The sequence below is a fragment of the Anabrus simplex genome, chromosome 2 (assembly GCF_040414725.1).
Source record: "Anabrus simplex isolate iqAnaSimp1 chromosome 2, ASM4041472v1, whole genome shotgun sequence".
NCBI classification, from domain to species: Eukaryota; Metazoa; Arthropoda; class Insecta; order Orthoptera; family Tettigoniidae; genus Anabrus; species Anabrus simplex.
Window position 1 is genome coordinate 689,761,070 of NC_090266.1, and position 19,709 is coordinate 689,780,778.

At 39.5% G+C, this 19,709-nt stretch overlaps 1 protein-coding gene across 4 annotated transcripts in view; it reads right to left on the reverse strand.

Moving 5' to 3' along the window:
• The window catches only part of Vinc (vinculin), a 413,074-nt gene that overhangs the window by 98,137 nt on the left and 295,228 nt on the right, over positions 1-19,709 (reverse strand). For all 4 annotated transcript variants that reach the window (XM_067141297.2, XM_067141296.2, XM_067141293.2 and 1 more), the window contains 2 exons: positions 15,284-15,408; positions 3,628-3,867 (listed from right to left, as the gene is read on the reverse strand). In XM_067141297.2, coding sequence (XP_066997398.2) covers positions 3,628-3,867; positions 15,284-15,408 — 365 coding nt within the window. The remainder of the gene's footprint in view (positions 1-3,627; positions 3,868-15,283; positions 15,409-19,709) is intronic.

Below are 19,709 nucleotides of genomic sequence, written 5' to 3' on the forward strand. Positions count from 1 at the left end.
GCATTTGAGAGCTTTAGCACGTTAAGTGCCAGACCGATTTTCATAGGATTGCCGTCTAGTGCCATGAGCTAATAACATCGAGTTACTCCCTGGTGCCAAAACATTCACAGGCTTAACCAAGCAAATGATCGCTGAAATGAGGATGTATTTATGATATATTAGGTTAAATTATTATTTATATTAGGTAAAATATTGCGACCCCATTTGGGGTCATATTGGTCATTACGAACTGTACACGTACATGGGCCCCCATATGGGGTCATACTTTTACAGTAGTTACTGACACGAACCTCGGTAATATTTACCTTTTCCTTTGCAGGGACGCTTTAAATGCTGTTATTATGAGAGATGTGTTAGCTTGTTCATACTGGAGCTGTAAAAATGTACGATCCCCGATTTTAGGTCAGGAAATGTTTGTAAATGACAATCTTCCGATTTTAGGTTAGGAAATTTTCGTATAGAATATAGTTATATAAAGTAATGAAAATCATGTGAATTTGGTAAATTAGGATGTAACAGAACAATATTATAAGAAGAATTAGTAGTTAAGTAATACTGAACAAGTATATAATTTTGTTTGTATAAATTTTAATTTGAGTAAGAGAACCTAGCAGCGATGATTGTGCAACATGGGAAACCAGTGACTATATCGTTGAAGACTGTCAACATTTTTGCACCAGCTGGCTTAGAAACCCGGATTACAGTGGGGATACGTATGCTGAAGACAGTAACATCAATGTGGATGAACGTGCGAGATTGCTATTTGCTCTGTATTGGGTTCAAAATCACTGTAACTATATACTTCGTCCACATCATCACTGTCCGACTTGTTCGATATATCGTCTAGACTATCTGCACTAAATCTTTTACTGATCGATTTACTCGCGACGACTTAAAAAAGAAAAGGAAACTCACAGCTCTGCACACTTACATAAACAATCCTTGCGCAAGATAGACAATGACTTTGTCACCCTACAAAGCACTTTGACGTACCCATATGGGGTCGCGCCAAAACAGAAATTGAGGAATGGAAGGTGGACTATGCACGTACTTAAATAGACGACCAGCAGATGGCAGGAAGAGACTTTATAGAGCTTCGAAACAAATACTTACTGCGCACCCAAATGGGTTTGCACAGTTCTCGAGTTAGAACGAACGTACGACCCCATATGGGGACGTGAAGTTCAAACACTTGACTACTCTCACGTACCCAAATGGGGTCGCATGGCACTCAATGTGTTAAACTGTGAATCAAGGTTAATTGCATGCAATAACGGGTCTTAGAATATATTGTGACGCCGCAAGGGTTGGCATTTCCGAAGTACGTATTGGCAGTTAATTCAAAATCACATAATTCGAAGTCTGATTTTTGTGTCCCAACGACTCTGAATTAACAAAGTTGTACTGTATCAAAAATAGACTTCATTATGATTAGGCAGAGATTCAGAAACCAGGTGTTAATTGCAAGACATTCCCAGGAGCAGACGTGGAGTCTGACCATAACTTGTTGTCATGAAATGTAGTCTGAAATTGAAGAAATTAAAGAAAGGAAAGAATGCAAAGAGATGGGATCTAGACAAGTTGAAGGAAAAGACTGTCAGGAATTGTTTTCAGTAACATGTGGCACAAGGAATAAATTGAAAGGCTGAAGGAAACACAATAGATGAAGAATGGACAGTGGTGAAGGTAGGGCTTCTGAAAAAAAGGTACGATCAAATATGAACCAGTGGATAACTCAGGAGAGACTAGACCTGGCTGATGAAAGGCTGAAGTACAAGAATGAAAAAAATTAGGAGGGCAGAAAAGAATACAGGCATTAAAGAATGAAGTTCTCGTAAATAGAAAGCACAGGTCAGCTAAGGAAGAATGGCTGAATGAGAAGTGCAAAAATGTTGAAAGTTGTATGGTTGTAGAAAAGGTAACTGCTGCATACAGAAAAACCAAGGAAACCTTTGGAGAAAGGAAAACTGGGTATATGAATAGGTATATGAATATAAAGAGCTCAGATGGAAAACCACTTCTAAGGAAAGAAGACAAGACAGAAAGATGGCAGGAGCATGAAGATAAGACACAAAGATGGCAGGAGCATACTCAACAACTGTATCAAGGGACAGAATTAGAGGATAAGGTTCTGAACAGGAAGAGTCTGCTGATGCTGAAGAAATGGGAGACCCGATTCTGAGGTCAGAATCTGACAGAGCTTTGAGAGACCTAAATAGGAACAAGGCACCTGAAATTCATGACATACCTTCAGAATTATTAACTGCCTAAAGGATAAACCACAATAGCGAGGTTATTCCATTTATTGTGTAAGATGTATGATGCAGATGTGCCATCCAATTTTAGACAGAATGTTGTTATACCTATTCCCAAGATAAACAGGTGCAGACAAGTGGGAAAACTAAACCATCAGTTTAGAATCTTATGCTTGAAAAATTCTAACACACATTATTTACAGAAGAATGGAAAGACAAGTTAAAACTGAGTTGGGAGAGCAGTTTGTATTCAGAAGAAATGTAGGAATACATAAAGCAATTCTGACATTACATCTGATCACAGAGGATCAAATTAGGAAGGACATGGCATTTGTAGATCTAAAAAGGGCAATTGATAATGATGACTGGGCTTAGATATTTGAGATTGTCAAGATGATTGGGATTCGATAGTGATGCAAGGCTCCTCTCCTTTTCACTGTTTACATAGAATAGGCAGTAAAAGAAATCAATGAGGAATATGGAAAGAGAATTACAATCCAAGGAGAAGTAATCGAAACACTGAGATTTGCTGATCATACTGTTATTTTATCTGAGTCTGCAGGAGATCTGGAGAAACTGATGAATGGTATGGACACAGTCTTGGTGGAGTACAAGACGAAAATATATCAATCCAAAACAAAAGTAATAGAATGCAGTCAAACAAATTCAGGTGATGCAGGAAATGTTAGATTAGCAAATGAAGTCTTACAGGAGGTAGAATATTCTTACTTCGGTATCAGAAAAAGTAACAGTCGCAGAAGTATGGAGGATATAAAATGGAGGCAATGCAACTCTCCAGAATTGGAAATCTTGTTTCTTAAGTTTTTGACTTCCTGATGGGCAATCATTATCCTTCAGACTGAACTGAACATGCCTTTACCACCACAGCTACGGAACCCCCATCCGATACTAATGGATAGTTAGCAATTATCAAAGCAATCTCATTTAATATATAATCTTATAATCTTACAGCTTATTAAATAGATTAAGAAGATTGATTAATGTATATCTCAAGTGGTAATCGAGGGGATATTTTGTAAATCAAAGAACGACCTTGTTCTAAAATTTCACTAAACAAATAAAACAATAACAGAAAATCGGAACACAGTAACCGAGTAACATTGTCGCTAGCTTTTCAGCAAGCCAGTAATGATTCAAATCCTGATCAATGCATGTGGGAGTTCTGGAACCAAAAGCCACATCCCAGTGGATTGGATTCCATGAACAACTGGAGGTCCTGTGGCTATGATCCTATAGTAACAGTCACGTAAAACTACAAAGTTGGTTGCTTAATAATGTAAAATGCTGATCTTCAAAAATTAATTACGCCACAATTAATAGTAGTATGGAATAATGGACAGAGTCTACTTACAGTGCGCATCCTCTTGTCAGTACACTCCCTTGCTAAGTCTTTTGCTAGACGAGTAACTTCTTCGCTGGCCTCTGCTATGGCCTTAGCACATGCAATGAGATCCCGCTTGCTTCCACCTTCACCACGTACAAGCTGACTGAGGCGACCCATCAGAACAGCCATTTTCTTAGCAGCAGCTATGATATTATTATCTTTACTAGACCACTGACGGACTTCTTGATGCAGACCATGGGCAGCAACCTACAAGAAAAAGTATCTTGATTATTTCTATAGCAATGAAATGAATTTGGGTAGTACATTTACAAGAACATTAGTACTAACGACAATATACACATACTGACAGACAAGTAATTTTAAATAAAGCACCCCCATTTGTTTCATGTTAAGTATTACAGCTAAAATGATGTCTCAGTAAAACCTTGCAAGCAAACTCAGTTTGATGTTAGTTCATAACAAGATTTCTGGAATATCTAAATAATTAAGAAAGACGGATGGATATATATATATATATATATATACCTACATCTAATTTTAAGCAGAATGCTCCATAGCTATTGAACTTAGTAACAAAAAATGTACAGTTGAGAATGGTTTATGTTACTCAGTCCTGCGTAATTCTGTTTAATGTGTAAATTACTGGGGGTCCCGGCAAAAATATAACTTAAAACATATTAATTAAATCTCAGTTGTGCGTAACCCATTTGTATGTAATTCAGTGTTATATGTATTAACTTTTATTAAATGCAGTTTATTTGTACATAACAAAATTAAAATGATATTGCTGATGTATGTATTTTCCTTTGATAAAAACACAGGCGAGTTAGAAACGTGATACATTAGAGTCGGCTTTGTTGGCGGCAGATGTCGGAAGGGTGTGGTAGTGTAGTGTAATGAAGGTCGTGAGAAGTAACCACCTGGCATTTAACTAACAGAGAAATATTACAAGACAGATACCTGTTCGTGAAATACAGTTGATTTGCAAGTAACAGAGTTAAAACAATGCCGTAGACATATGAATTTCCTGTTGTTATAGAAATACAGGTGAGTTTGAAATGTGATACAATGTTGGCAGTGGGACTTTAGCTGCAGATATCAGAGGGGTGCGGTGCAGTGATGTTGGGAAGATCATGGGAAGTAACCATGTGGGTCAAAGCTAAAGCAGAAAAATTGCATGACACGTGTTCAGACACTGTGGTGGCCATCACCTAACAGCTGCCTACCGTGTCCAGCTGCAGGAGTAGACTCAGCATGCTGATGGAATGTCGTGGAAATGTGTCATCAAGGACAAGCGACTAGCCGATGTGAGTCTGGACAGGCCACCCCAAAATAACACCCAGCGCAAGGCAGTGAACACTTTCTCTGATGAGCGCCGTGACAACCAAGACCCATCCAGAGATGATGCTTGGCAGGGTGTAGAACCTCGAGTGGGCTCTGACGATGGCCCCAGGGATCGAGGAAGTGATGGTTACGGCATGGCTGCAGGGATCCCCATTAGATGGCATGCTAATGGCGTCTGAACTGATGACTGCCAAACAAGAATGTCACCTGAATAGGAAGTTTGTCCCAGCAGGAAGCTGCATGCAGGTATGAACATTGAATTTGACACTGCGGAATAGGAACAAACCCAGTAGGGCCAAGCCTGGGACATGTGAGCCAGTCACATGTATCTTACCGGTGTACTATGAAGACATGCAGGCCCTGGTAGTAGAAAGAGGTGTGGACAAGGGGGAAGTTACTGAGCTTTGGTCACTGTGCAAGGACCTACAAACTGTCGTAACCAGGATCAAGGACGTCGCCCACCTACCCCATAGATCCCCTATGGGTAGATGATGACCACCCTATCATATCATCTGGCACCGTACCATGGAGCTGAGATGTATTAAGGAGGGAGCAATGGGGTGGGTTCTGCCAATCTAACATAATTCCTGGGAGGAGCAACTTTGCCTTTACAAGCCATTGCACAATGGGAAACTGGGAGTGAAATTTCTAGATCCTAATGGGTGAGTAGGAGATAGGGATCTGCGCTCGGATGGCCTTCATTTAAACCGCAGTGGTACGTATAAGTTAGGAAATTTGTTTGGAAGGGTAATAGGGAGGTACATTCAGGGAACTGGGATGGCCTATAGAGCGGTGATAAGGGAACAGGGAACTGGAAATCAAGTAGGGATGACATAAAATTGTTAGTGTTGAACTGTAGAAGTATTGTAAAAAAAGGCATAGAATTAAGTAATTTAATAGATATATATTTACCAGATATTGTAATAGGAGTTGAATCATGGCTGAGAAATGATATAATGGATGCAGAAATTTTCTCACGGCACTGGAGTGTGTATCGTAGAGATAGGATAGGAATAGTGGGAGGGGGAGTATTCATTCTGGTGAAAGAAGAATTTGTAAGCTACGAAAAAGTTAAAGATGAGACACATGAAATTCTAGGTGTAAGGCTCATTTCTAAAGATAATAGGCAACTTGATATATTTGGAGTGTACAGATCGGGAAAGGGTAGCACTGACGCGGATTCGGAATTATTTGATAGGATAGTCGGCTACGTGGGAAACGACATGGAAAGAAATGTGATTGTAGCGGGAGATCTGAATTTGCCAGATGTCAATTGGCAAGGAAATTCGAACGACAGGAAGCATGACCAACAAATGGCAAATAAGTTAATATGGGAAGGCCAGCTGATTCAGAAAGTGATGGAACCAACCAGAGGGACATATATCCTGGATGTGGTGCTGATAAAACCAGATGAGCTCTATAGGGAAACTAAAGTAATAGATGGTATTAGTGATCATGAAGCTGTTTTTGTGGTAGTTAAAAATAAATGTGATAGAAAGGAAGGTCTTAAAAGTAGGACTATTAGGCAGTACCATATGTCTGATAAAGCAGGCATGAGGCAGTTTCTAAAAAGTAACTATCATCGGTGGAAAACGGTAAATAAAAATGTACACAGACTCTGGGATGGGTTTAAAGAAATTGTTGAGGAATGCGAAAACAGGTTTGTACCTTTAAGGGTGGTAAGGAATAGTCAAGACCCACCTTATTATAATAGAGAAATAAAGAGACTAAGAAGGAGGTACAGACTGGAAAGAAATAGAGTTAGAAATGGTTGTGGAAGTAAGGAGAAATTGAAGGAACTTACTAGAAAATTGAATCTAGCAAAGAAGGCAGCTAAGGATAACATGATGCCAATCATAATTGGCAGTCATACAAATTTTAGTGAAAAATGGAAGGGTATGTATAGGTATTTTAAGGCAGAAACAGGTTCCAAGAAGGACATTCCAGGAATAATTAATGAACAAGGGGAGTGTGTATGTGAGGATCTTCAAAAGGCAGAAGTATTCAGTCAGCAGTATGTAAAGATTGTTGGTTACAAGGATAATGTCAAGATAGAGGAGGAGACTAAGGCCAAAGAAGTAATAAAATTTACATATGATAACAATGACATTTACAATAAGTTACAAAAGTTGAAAACTAGAAACGCGGCTGGAATTGATCAGATTTCTGGGGATATACTAAAGACAATGGGTTGGGATATAGTACCATATCTGAAGTACTTATTTGATTATTGTTTGGTCAGAGGAGCTATACCAGATGAATGGAGAGTTGCTATAGTATCCCCTGTGTATAAAGGAAAGGGTGATAGACATAAAGCTGAAAATTACAGGCCAGTAAGTTTGACATGCATTGTATGTAAGCTTTGGGAAGGGATTCTTTCTGATTATATTAGACATGTTTGTGAAATTAATAACTGGTTCGATAGAAGGCAGGTCGGTTTTTGGAAAGGTTATTCCACTGAAGCTCAACTTGTAGGATTCCAGCAAGATATAGCAGATATCTTGGATTCTGGAGGTCAAATGGACTGTATCGCGATTGACCTGTGTAAAGCATTTGATAGGGTGGATCATGGGAGACTACTGGCAAAAATGAGTGCAATTGGACTAGACAAAATAGTGACTGAATGGGTTGCTATATTTCTAGAAAATAGATCTCAGAGAATTAGAGTAGGTGAAGCTTTATCTGACCCTGTAATAATTAAGAGGGGAATTCCTCAAGGCAGTATTATCGGACCTTTATGTTTTCTTATATATATAAATGATATGAGTAAAGGAGTGGAATCGGAGGTAAGGCTTTTTGCGGATGATGTTATTCTCTATAGAGTGATAAATAAGTTACAAGATTGTGAGCAACTGCAACGTGACCTCGAAAATGTTGTGAGATCGACAGCAGGCAATGGTATGTTGATAAACGGGGTTAAAAGTCAGATTGTCAGTTTCACAAATAGGAAAAGTCCTCTCAGTTTTAATTACTGCGTTGATGGGGTGAAAGTTCCTTTTGGGGATCATTGTAAATATCTAGGTGTTAATATAAGGAAAGATTTTCATTGGGGTAATCACATAAATATGATTGTAAATAAAGGGTACAGATCTCTGCACATGGTTATGAGGGTGTTTAGGGGTTGTAGTAAGGATGTAAAGGAGAGGGCATACAAGTCTCTGGTAAGACCCCAACTAGAGTATGGTTCCAGTGTATGGGACCCTCACCAGGATTACCTGATTCAAGAACTGGAAAAAATCCAAAGAAAAGCAGCTCGATTTGTTCTGGATGATTTCCGACAAAAGAGTAGCGTTACAAAAATGTTGCAAAGTTTGGGTTGGAAAGAATTGAGAGAAAGAAGAAGAGCTGCTGGACTAAGTGGTATATTCCGAGCTGTCAGCGGAGAGATGGCGTGGAATCACATTAGTAGACGAATAAGTTTGAATGGTGTTTATGAAAGTAGGAAAGATCACAATATGAAGATAAAGTTGGAACTCAAGAGGACAAACTGGGGCAAATATTCATTTATAGGAAGGGGAGTTAGGGATTGGAATAACTTACCAAGGGTGACGTTCAATAAATTTCCAATTTCTTTGAAATCATTTAGGAAAAGGCTAGGAAAGCAGCAGATAGGGAATCTGCCACCTGGGCGACTGCCTTAAATGCAGATAAGTATTGATTGATTGATTGATTGATTACAATTGGAAGATAGCCAGGCGTACATTGGCTAGTACTTCTACTTCTGTCATCGCCCTGTTACCTCATTGGAGGCCTCCAGTGTTGTGAGGATCTGGATGGTGCTCCCGGAGTATTCGCTTTTTTTTTTTTCTTTTTTTTTCTAGTGGCTTTACGTCGCACCGACATAGATAGGTCTTATGGCGATGATGGGATAGGAAAGGCCTAGGAGTTCTAAGGAAGAGGCCGTGGCCTTAATTAAGGTACAGCCCCAGCATTTGCCTGGTGTGAAAATGGAAAACCATCTTCAGGGCTGCCGACAGTGGGATTCGAACCCACTATCTTCCGGATGCAAGCTCACAGCCGCGCGCCTCTAACCGCACGGCCAACTCGCTCGGTAGTATTTGCTTTTGAGAAAACTCTGAAGGAGTCTCTTTTCTGTATGTATCCAGTTGAGGCCAACCCAACTATAACCGCTCGCTATTTGTTTCACGTCGCACCGACACAGATAGGTCTCATGGCGACGATGGGATAGGAAAGGCCTAGGAATGGAAAGGAAGCGGTCATGGCCTTAATTAAGGTACAGCCCCAGCATTTGCATGGTGTGAAAATGGGAAAACACGGAAAACCATCTTCAGGGCTGCCGACAGTGGGGTTCGAACCCACTATCTCCAGATTACTGGATACTGGCCGCACATAAGCGACTGCAGCTATCGAGCTTGGTACCCACCTATACAAGACAAGCCGTACAAGAAAGCGTGGTTCAGTCGAGTTCAGTTGGTGACCGGGTTCAGTTGGTGTTGTTAATTTATTGCGAGTGCAACCAATCTGAGAGCGAGTGCTGTTGTGGACAGTGACAGCTTGAGTTGGGGTTCAACCTGAGTTGAGAAGGTAGTCTAAGTATCATTCTGTCTTTCTATCACCAAGGAGTGAATCTCTTGGACCAGTTGCTGTGAGTGAATGTCATGTCTGGTGCAGCGTGGGAGAGTTCGAGTGAGATCGGCAAGTGGCTGTGAACAGAAACAGTGGGGAGTGAGCGGACAGCGTATGTCATGCTGAACTGCGAAAATGTGATGCACGGGCTGTGAACTGAGAGCTGTGATAATAGCAGCAGCGAGAATAACTGTGAGAACTGAGTTAGACTGTAAATGTATGCGGAGGAAGAGTGAGTGTGGTTTGTGTTAGCGTGTAAGTGATAATGCGAACAATTAGTGAAAGAGTGAGAGAGAAAGCGAACTGTGTAGTTGGGTATACAGTGCAATGCAAGTTGTGGTCCTGGTGTGCCTGTAGTTATGTCTACTGTGTATGTGTGTGCATGCGTAAGATGAAGTAGTTATTTAAAAAAATGTATAAGTAAACAGTACCAGTTATTGTGTTTATTTATGTACACTGCCAACACATTACAATAATATCTAAACCTGATCAGTAAGTAATTCTTAGTTATACTTCAAATCTGTTCTTCACCTTAATATACATGTAACTTGGGTTCAACTGTAATTCAGTGTTCTATTCACTGTAAACAAAATATCAATAACACAAATTATTCAACAATTTAATTTTATCATCATTATACAGTAAACTTCCTGTAATTCAGCTTCAGTTAGTTCAGCTGCTGGAAAGTCTGACCAGCACCTGTCCTCGAGTCACACTTCCCTTCCTTACCTCGCGCCCCACCCAGACATAAGTCTCTATATTTTCCAGTTACATCAGTTGGTTGATAGTTATGTTTTGTTTATGACAGTCTGTGATGTTGTTGTTGAGTCATCAGTCCATAGACTGGTTTGATGCAGCTCTCCATGCCACCCTATACTGTGCTAACCTTTCCATTTCTACGTAACTACTGCATCCTAATCTCCTCTAATCTGCTTGTCATGTTCATACCTTGGTCTACCCCTACCGATCTTACCACCTACACTTCCTTCAAAAACCAAATTAACAAGTCCTGGGTGTCTAAGATGTGTCCTATCATTCTATCTTTTCTTCTCATCAAATTTAGCCAATGTCTCAAATATTATTACAATATTTATAAGTCCACCTGTTCAATACAATACAATATAATCCACTATTTCATATGGTTAAAAATTTATACATAATACATAAAAGCCAATTTTACGAAATCATTGTTCATCATTTTACCCTATAATTTATAAGATTGGAAAGACTCCATAGGTATTATTTTTAAGATTGATATAGGCTGATGATGCCCATAAAGGAGGGAGAAACATGTACCATTGACTTTTATGTATTATGTATAAATTTTTAACCATATGAAATAGTGGATTATATTGTATTGTATTGTATTGTATTGTATTGTATTGTATTGAACAGGTGGACTTATAAATATTGTAATAATATTTGAAACATACGTCAACTTCAATACGGAACCAAAATGAGAATAGTTGCTTGTAAATTTAGCCAAATCGATCTCCTCTCACCAATTCGATTCTGTACCTCTTCATTCGTGATTCAATCAATCCATCTCACCTTCAGCATTCTTCTGTAGCACCACATTTCAAAAGCTTCTTATCTCTTTCTTTCTGAGCTAGTTATCATCCATGTTTCACTTCCATACAATGCCACACTCCACACGAAAGTCTTCAAAAACCATCTTTCTAATTCCTATATCAATGTTTGATATGAGAAAATTTATTTTCTTAAGAAAGCTCTTCCTTGCTTGTGCTAGTCTGCATTTTATGTCCTCCTTACTTCTGCCACTGTTAGTTATTTTACTACCCAAGTAACAATATTCATCTCCTTCCTTTAAAACTTCATTTCCTAATCTCGGGAATAGGTATAACAACATTCTGCTGAAAATCAGATGGGACTTCTCCTGTCTCATACATCCTATACACTAAATAACCTTGCCATGCTGGTTTCTCCTAAGGCAGTCAATAATTCAGAGGGAATGTCATCAATTCCAGGTGCCTTGTTCCTATTTAGGTCGCTCACAGCTCTGTAAAACTCTGATCTCAAAATTGGGTCTCCCATTTCATCGGCATCAACAGCCTCTTCTTGTTCCAGAACCAAATTATCTACATCTTTACCTTGATACAACTGTTGGATATGTTCTTGCCATCTTAGTGCTTTGTCGTCTTTCCCTAGAAGTGGCTTTCCATCTGAGCACTTAATATTCATACACCTAGATTTCCTTTCTCCAAAGGTTTCCTCGATTTTCCTGTATGCAGCATCTACTTTTCCCAGGACCATACAGCCTTCAACATCCTTGCACTTCTCCTTCAGCCATTCTTCCTTAGCTACCTTGCACTTTCTATCCACTTCATTCTTTAATCGCCTGTATTTTTTTCAGCCCTCTTCATTTCTAGCATTCTTGTATTTTCGTTGTTCATCAATCAGGTCTAGTATCTCCTGAGTTATCCACTGATTCTTAGTTGATCTTTTCTTCCTTCCTAACATTTCTTCAGCAGCCCTCCTGACTTCATTTTTCATGACTATCCACTCTTCCTCTATTGTGTTTCCTTCAGCCTTTTCATTTAGCCCTTGTGCAACATGTTCCTTGAAACAATTCCTCATACTTTTTTCTTTCAACTTGTCTAGATCCCATCTTTTTGCATTCTGTTCTTTCTTCAATTTCTTCACCTACAGATGGCATTTCATGACCAACAAGTTGTGGTCAGAGTCCATGTCTGCTCCTGGGAAAGTTTTACAATCCAACACCTGGTTTCTGAATCTCTGCCTAATCATAATGAAGTCTATTTGATACCTTTCAGTGTCTCCAGGTCTTGTCCATGTATACAGCCACCGTTTGTGGTGTTTGAACCAAGTATTGGCAAGGACTAAATTATGATCAGTGCAGAATTCAACCAGCCGACTTCCTCTTTCATTCCTCTGTCCCAATCTGAATTCTCCTGCTGTATTACCTTCTCTTCCATGGCCTACCACTGCATTCCAGTCTCCCATCACAATTAGATTCTCGTCACCTTTTACATATTGTATTAAATCTTCTATCTCTTCATATATGCCTTACAAATGGTTCTTTATTTACGTACTGTATTTCACTTAAGCTAAGTATTGCTATTTATAGCATATTGCTGGTTAGTCCAGCCTAGGGTCTGGTCCTGAGGTGGTTGAATTAGAGGGAGTCTATTGTAAGTAATAAAAACAATTCATTCTCAGCCCAGCACTCAAGGATGTAACACGCACGGATAGTGTAAGACAGCCAAGGACTGGGAGCCCACCGGCTCACGCGGCCACACCAGCCGAGCCAGCAGCCAAGTGAACTGGCTCCCCGCCAAGTCAACTGACCAGTCACCATCCAGCTTACCGACCAGTCGACCAACCAGCACCTACAGTATACCTGCAGCCAAATGAATCAGCCTAGTGCTAAAACGAAGTCTCTACGCCACTACCATGCTAAGCCAAGTCCACTCCAATAGTATGGAGACACAACCAAGGAGCACAGTCGATACCCCACAGCTGGCATACTCTATCTACCAACATCTTGAGCTCCAAGTATGCTGTTAGCAATTTCAGCTCCAAGTAAGCTGAAAGTAATTTGTTACGGCAGCCTGGTGCCCTGTGTTCATGGCTTATCTGTGGCATTAACTAATCAAAAAACTAGCCCTGTCACGACTTCCACTTAGGTCGGAAGTTTCACCAAGTGCATTTGACCCTTCTGGTGTTTCAAGCGCACCCCTCCACTCCCTTAACCCTTATGATCCCCATGATGCAGAATACCCTAATGTGCCATGGATCCTCCCTCCCTAGGTCGTCAATGTGAAACCTGAGTAGCCATGACCTACACACTCTCACGGCTTCCAGGGACACAAGCCTGCAGGCAGAAGATGAGCAATGCATTGTGGGGGTGTACTCCATCTTGAAGTCCTTGCGGTTTCCTCTCTGGACTGTAAATTTCATGGTATCCCTGTGTATGTGGAGTGGTCCACTGTCTAGCTCGCAGTACCCCATCCAGAGTTCCGTCCGATGCATTGTGTTTTACAATATTTAAAATTCTTCCACCGTTTTGATACTTTTTTTGCCTTTGGCAAAAATTTTTTATTTGTCAACAGTACATGTTTCGTTCCTTATTTAGGAACATCCTCAGCTGTTATTGTAGCTTAGGTGAATTGCTAAGATTTAAAATACATTAATTTGCAGGTACGGTACATTGATTCATTTAAAAACTACTGAAATTACCAATTAAATGAAAAACAATGTAGGGTTAGTTTTTAATTTAATTTAATTTAATGTGATCGGACACGAGGCAGGATCAGCGTAGTTGCTTGTGGGCGCTTCCTCCCTTGGTGCCATGCCCTCCCAAACTCCCGACCCCAATTCCTCCCCTTCAAACTTCTGAAAACTAGAATATTAGTCACTAATCGAGAACCCTTCCACTCCCAATAACAGGGTCACCTCGGTGGACTGAACAGCAAAGAAACTCATCCCCAACAAATATTCAAAATACCCCTCCCCCCATCACCAAGAGCCAAGAAATATATCCCACCAAGTAAATAACCTACTTCCAAATATCACAACAAGAACCAAGAAATTCGAAATCCAAATTCCAATTTAAAAGTTCCACTCACTCTTATGGCAAATTACCAAATGCTGCCTTCTCCCTTCAAACAACATTAAAATCCACCCTCAAACCCTGAAGCACCAGAATATTAGGACGACACTGAGGCAAGATGCACCGGTTAATGCTGAAAATTTAAGCTGCTTTTTCAAAATTCTTGACATCTGCACACTTGCATTAATAACATAAACCTCCGTTTATATGTTAGTCACTGCTTAACATACAACCAGTATAGGCCCTTTGCAATATTGGGCGTAGTCAGCATTGGAATGGGTGACCAACCAGGTCTACCACATACCAAATTGTATTGTTCGCTGCAACAGTCTGGTCTTCGTGCAATACGAGCGATGTACCCTTCAATTATCCTCAAACATCTTACACACACCATTAAAATAAATCCTAAAACTATCTAATACAACACTTACATTCACAAGTATGCTGGAAGTATGCTGACAAGAAGAGCGGAAAGAAGCATGCCAGTATATTGGCACTACTTAAACCATCTATCTCTTTGCAGATAGGTGGCACACACGGATTACAGGGTAAGTAATAAAAGCAGTAAGTACCAAATCAATGTTAACACATTGTAGATATGCATATGTTACAATTAGATTGTTCCATTTAGTTACTCAACTCTTCACATAAATTTCTCTTTGGTCATGTGTCCTTGCTAGCATAGTGCTTCATGGCTAATTTATACCAAGATAGCACTGAGCTACACATGGTAAACCTCTTCTGCGACTATCTTTGTACTGTCAACACTCTTCTTTAGTCAGTTGTAACACCTGACTTCTCTCCTACAAAGCACAATCAAAACTTAATGGCATGTTACCTTTATCCACCCAGGAAAATGATGGACAAATTAGCCTACTGCTTAGATACTATCTGGCATGGTATCACCCTGGGGACCAGCAAGAACTTGTCAAATTTATGCCAGGTAGTTATTTACTTTCAAGTCAGAGATGGCCTTGTCTTGGGTGGTTCTATTTTGTGTATTAGTATTTCTCATGTAAAGTACAGCAAAAACTACAAAACTTTAAATTGGTTCGATGATTTCTAGTGGTTGCAGTGAAATTTTATTTTGTCAAAATGTGCATTAAAGTTTTCTAGAATATTTTATGTGCAACTTACCATAATAGGCTGATTTGGCAGAGGAGCATGAAGGAACATGTCGTCTTCATCATCAGTCTCTGGTGGAGGAGGTCTTGGTGGAGGAAGCTCCCCACCGGGAAGGGGAGGCCTTGGTGGAGCATAATCTGTAAATTGTCTTTATCTATACAACATGTAAAAGATTTCAAGAAGGAAAGAAAGAAAGAAAGAAAGAAAGAAAGAAAAATATATTCCACACTACATTGTAATTTTAAAAATAAAGCATTAAATTATATTTCAAATATCATTATAAGAACAGAACATGCAGACACACTGCTTCACAGTGAAGAGATCCTGAAATACATAAAAATTGTACTGAAATGCAGAGGAAAATATTTCAACAGACAACATGCAACCATAGCCTACAAACATTCAGTAGGCCAGAATGGTACTGTAAAATGAAAGTCTAGTGACAAATCATACTCATTCAAGTCTACATCCCACACACACAGTCGTACCAGCATACAAGGCAAGAATATAGAAAAAACTGCTGGACAGCTGGTACCTCTAAATTTGATCTAACATAGAATGATAATAGTAAATGAATATGAAAAAAAAGTATATTTTGCACAGAATAAAAAATATTGTAGCAATATTTCATTATTCCATTAAACATCAAAATGACTAATATGGTCCTTAGGATTAACTCACATTATAGATCAAGGCTTTATGATGATGAAAATAGTAAACTTAACCAGATTTCAATCAAGTGCTAGGTCAAGAGTATGAAGAAAATGAATCCTCATATTACTGGCAAGAAAGAGAATATTGAAAGCTGGACATTCCAAACATTCCAGGTCTTATATTTTACATAAATTAGTGCATGCACAAATAACATTACGTTACTTAAAATAACAGCTTTGGTAGAAGAGTGTTTTATTAACAAGTAAAATTAGTTTAGAAGGCAAACTAGCAGCAACACAAATGGAATATGCTACCATTCCCCTATGTTGTACCTGATAGGATTCATAGACTGCAATAAAATTAATCCTGAAATTAACAGAATTTTCATGAGGAATCTGTCCACACATAAAGTAATACTTCCTCCTTCTCTAATTAGGATTTTTCAAGATTTTCTTTTAAGAAGCTCTGCAGTAGGCAGGACAGTACACTTAAAATAATTTAGCTAATACACTAATAAATTGACTTTGATTAAAATATCACAAACTTCCAGCTTCACATTAAAGCTTCAAGTTGTATGTAGTGGCTTCATTTATTAATGCAGAATCATTTCCATAAAAGTCGCAATGTTAAAATCCTGCTCAGTACAACTTAGAATTTCCTACATCTCATACCAAATGACTGTTGCTTCTAGTGATTTTAGTATATGTGGTCTATTAATTTCTGTAGTTAAGCATATCAGCTAGCCCTGCAGTCTAGGGGTAGCAAGCCTGCATCTTATCCGGGGCCCCAGGTTTGATTTCCCGGCCAAGTCAGGGATCTTTACCTGGATCTGAGGGCTGGTTCAACAATTAAGGAGCTCTTGATGGTGAGACAGAGGCCCTGGCTAGCGACTAGACTTTTTGAAAATGCATATGCACATATGCAAATGCATATTTTGTGGGTTTATTGGATTTATTACATATTCTGAACATAACAGTATATACATTTGAAATTAAGCAGAATTTAAAACATCTCAAACAAAACTGATTTTGCCTGCATGTTGGACAATTTTCTCAATGACAGATAATGAGAGAATATTTTATGCAAGCATGCTGCCTGGCTATTCCAAGAAAGGGATGGGGTGGAACATTCCTTTCACCATCTGAGCAGCCAGTAGCCCCGGGTAAGTTTTATTTTTTAAGTTGTTTTACGTCACACGGACACAGACAGGTCGTGACGATAACTGGACAGGAAAGGGCTGGGAGTGGAAAGTAAGCAGCCATGGCCTTAATTGAGGTACAGCCCCAGCATTTACCTGGTGTGAAAATGGGAAATGCCAGGCTGAGTGGCTCAGACGGTTAAGGCGCTGGCCTTCTGACCCCAACTTGGCAGGTTCAATCCTGGCTCAGTCCGGTGGTATTTGAAGGTGCTCAAATACGTCAGCCTCATGTCGGTAGATTTACTGGCACGTAAAAGAACTCCTGCGGGACTAAATTCCGGCACCTTGGCGTCTCCGAAAACCATAAAACAGTAGTTAGTGGGACGTAAAACAAATAACATTATTATTATTATTATTTAAAATGGGAAACCATGGAAAACCATCTTCAGGGTTGCCGACAGTGGGGTTCAAACCCACTACCTCCTGAATAATGGATAGGCCCTACTAGCCACACTTAAGCGACTGCAGCTATCAAGTTCGGTGGTTAGTTTTATGAGGAGTTTCTTCAGTTAATGTGTTACTTTATTTTTCGTCTGCATATCCTCTACTGTAAATGCCTAAAGAGAAGCAGAGCAGAAATTATTTATTAAATTAGTAGGTGTCCATTAATAGCAATTATTTAGCTGATGGCATCATCATCTATTTTCAAGTATGCCCGAAGGAAGTGAAATGTGAAAAAAAAATTCAACTTTAACATCATGTAAGAATGACTACCCATATTACAGCAAAGGAGGTGAAGAAGAATAACACACTACAACTACTTCTTACGCATGTAAAACTGAAGCCTCCTCTTAATACATTTTCACCCGACCTTTGTAAGGCTTTAGTATACAGCAATATTCCATGGAATAAATTAAACAACCCAGTTTTAAATCATTCCTGAAGAAATATTGTCTAAACCACAATATCCTAGGACTAAAGAGGATTCAATTAGTCAGTACTTGAGTGGAATCAGGGAGTCCTTGCCTGATGGATGTTTGGAACATTCGGTGCCAGTGTATAAATTTTTTTGCTAGGGGCTTTACGTCGCACCGACACAGATAGGTCTTATGGCGACGATAGTGTATAAATTTGTTGATGTAGAAAGGACATTCTCGGCCTATAAAATTCTCTTGGCAGACAACAGATGTAATTTGTCTCCACAAAACTGTATTCAAAGAAAGCCTCCTTCCTGTGTTTTAATCCTGCATTGAGTGGTAATCTGTTCTTGGAATTTCATAACTGACCTGGCTATTTTAAGCTTGCAGTTATCTATTGTGATGCTTTTTTTCTCTGTAGCGAATGATACATGTATAGTGAGTGAATAAAACTGGCTTATTCTTATGTACATCTTTTTTTAAATTTTAATGCATATTTTCTACATTATCAATGCATAATTGCATGCATTTTTTTTAGTGCATAAAGATCCGGACCCTAGCCCCAGTTCAGAAAGCCAAGAAAAAATCCTGCTAACCACATGTCACCTTATAATCTGTTAGCCTTTGGTATGAGCAGAGGTCGCTTGGTACGCCAAGGCCCATTAGGGCTGTAGCATCATGGGGTTGGCTTGTTTGTTTTCAGTAAAACCTATTAAGCATTAAATAAACAACATCAACTATTTACAGTATTCAAATACAGTATGATTTACAAATACAGTGAAATGTTATACCTATCTAAATCCACTCAATGGACTTTTAACTAATTAAAAAAGCACTCTCAAGATCAAGTTGTGTTTGAAAGAGTTTGAAATTATCAAGACAAAGATTGCAGGAAATACTGTCCAGGAATGGTATCCCATGCAAACATGAGCATGTTATGCAAAGATCAGAAGAGGCTGTACCCCCCCCACACACACACACACAATACAACATATTAATTTTGTTACGGTACATATTCCCATGCTTGTGTGGAGTCAGCAGAACACCAAGGCTCAATTTCAGACTTGGAAGAGGGGTTTAAGGCTAGATGCTCTTCCTTTTATTGCACACTCGCCCTATTGAAAATCCCACACAAAGTCATTAGGGTTCAAAACCAGAACACTCAAGTTGGGAATCAAGAAACTAGATTACTGCACCAGCACACACCACAGACACTATACCACATTGACTCACAAAAAAAGTAGAGGGTGGGGGGAACTACTACCGATGCACTGTTTGGGCAACATTACAGAAACAATAAGGCAACTGTCTCCTCACATTGTACTTCATATAGCTAGTAACCAGCCATGTGAATATGGGCTGGAATTCTGTCATGATACTAATAATGTTATTTGTTTTACATCCCACTAACTACTCTTTTACGGTTTTCGGAGACGCCGAGGTGCCAGAATTTGGTCCCGCAGGAGTTCTTTTACGTGCCAGTAAATCTACCGACACGAGGCTGACGTATTTGAGCACCTTCAAATACCACCGGACTGAGCCAGGATCGAACCTGCCAACTTGGGGTCAGGAGGCCAGCGCCTTAACCGTCTGAGCCACTCAGCCCGGCCTGTCATGATAGAATGCCATTCATTCTGCTCAAACACTGATATGTACAGCTAATCAAATGTAGTGGAAGGGGAAAACACTCTGGGAAGAAGAATGCCATAGATCTGTCTGTAGAGGCAAA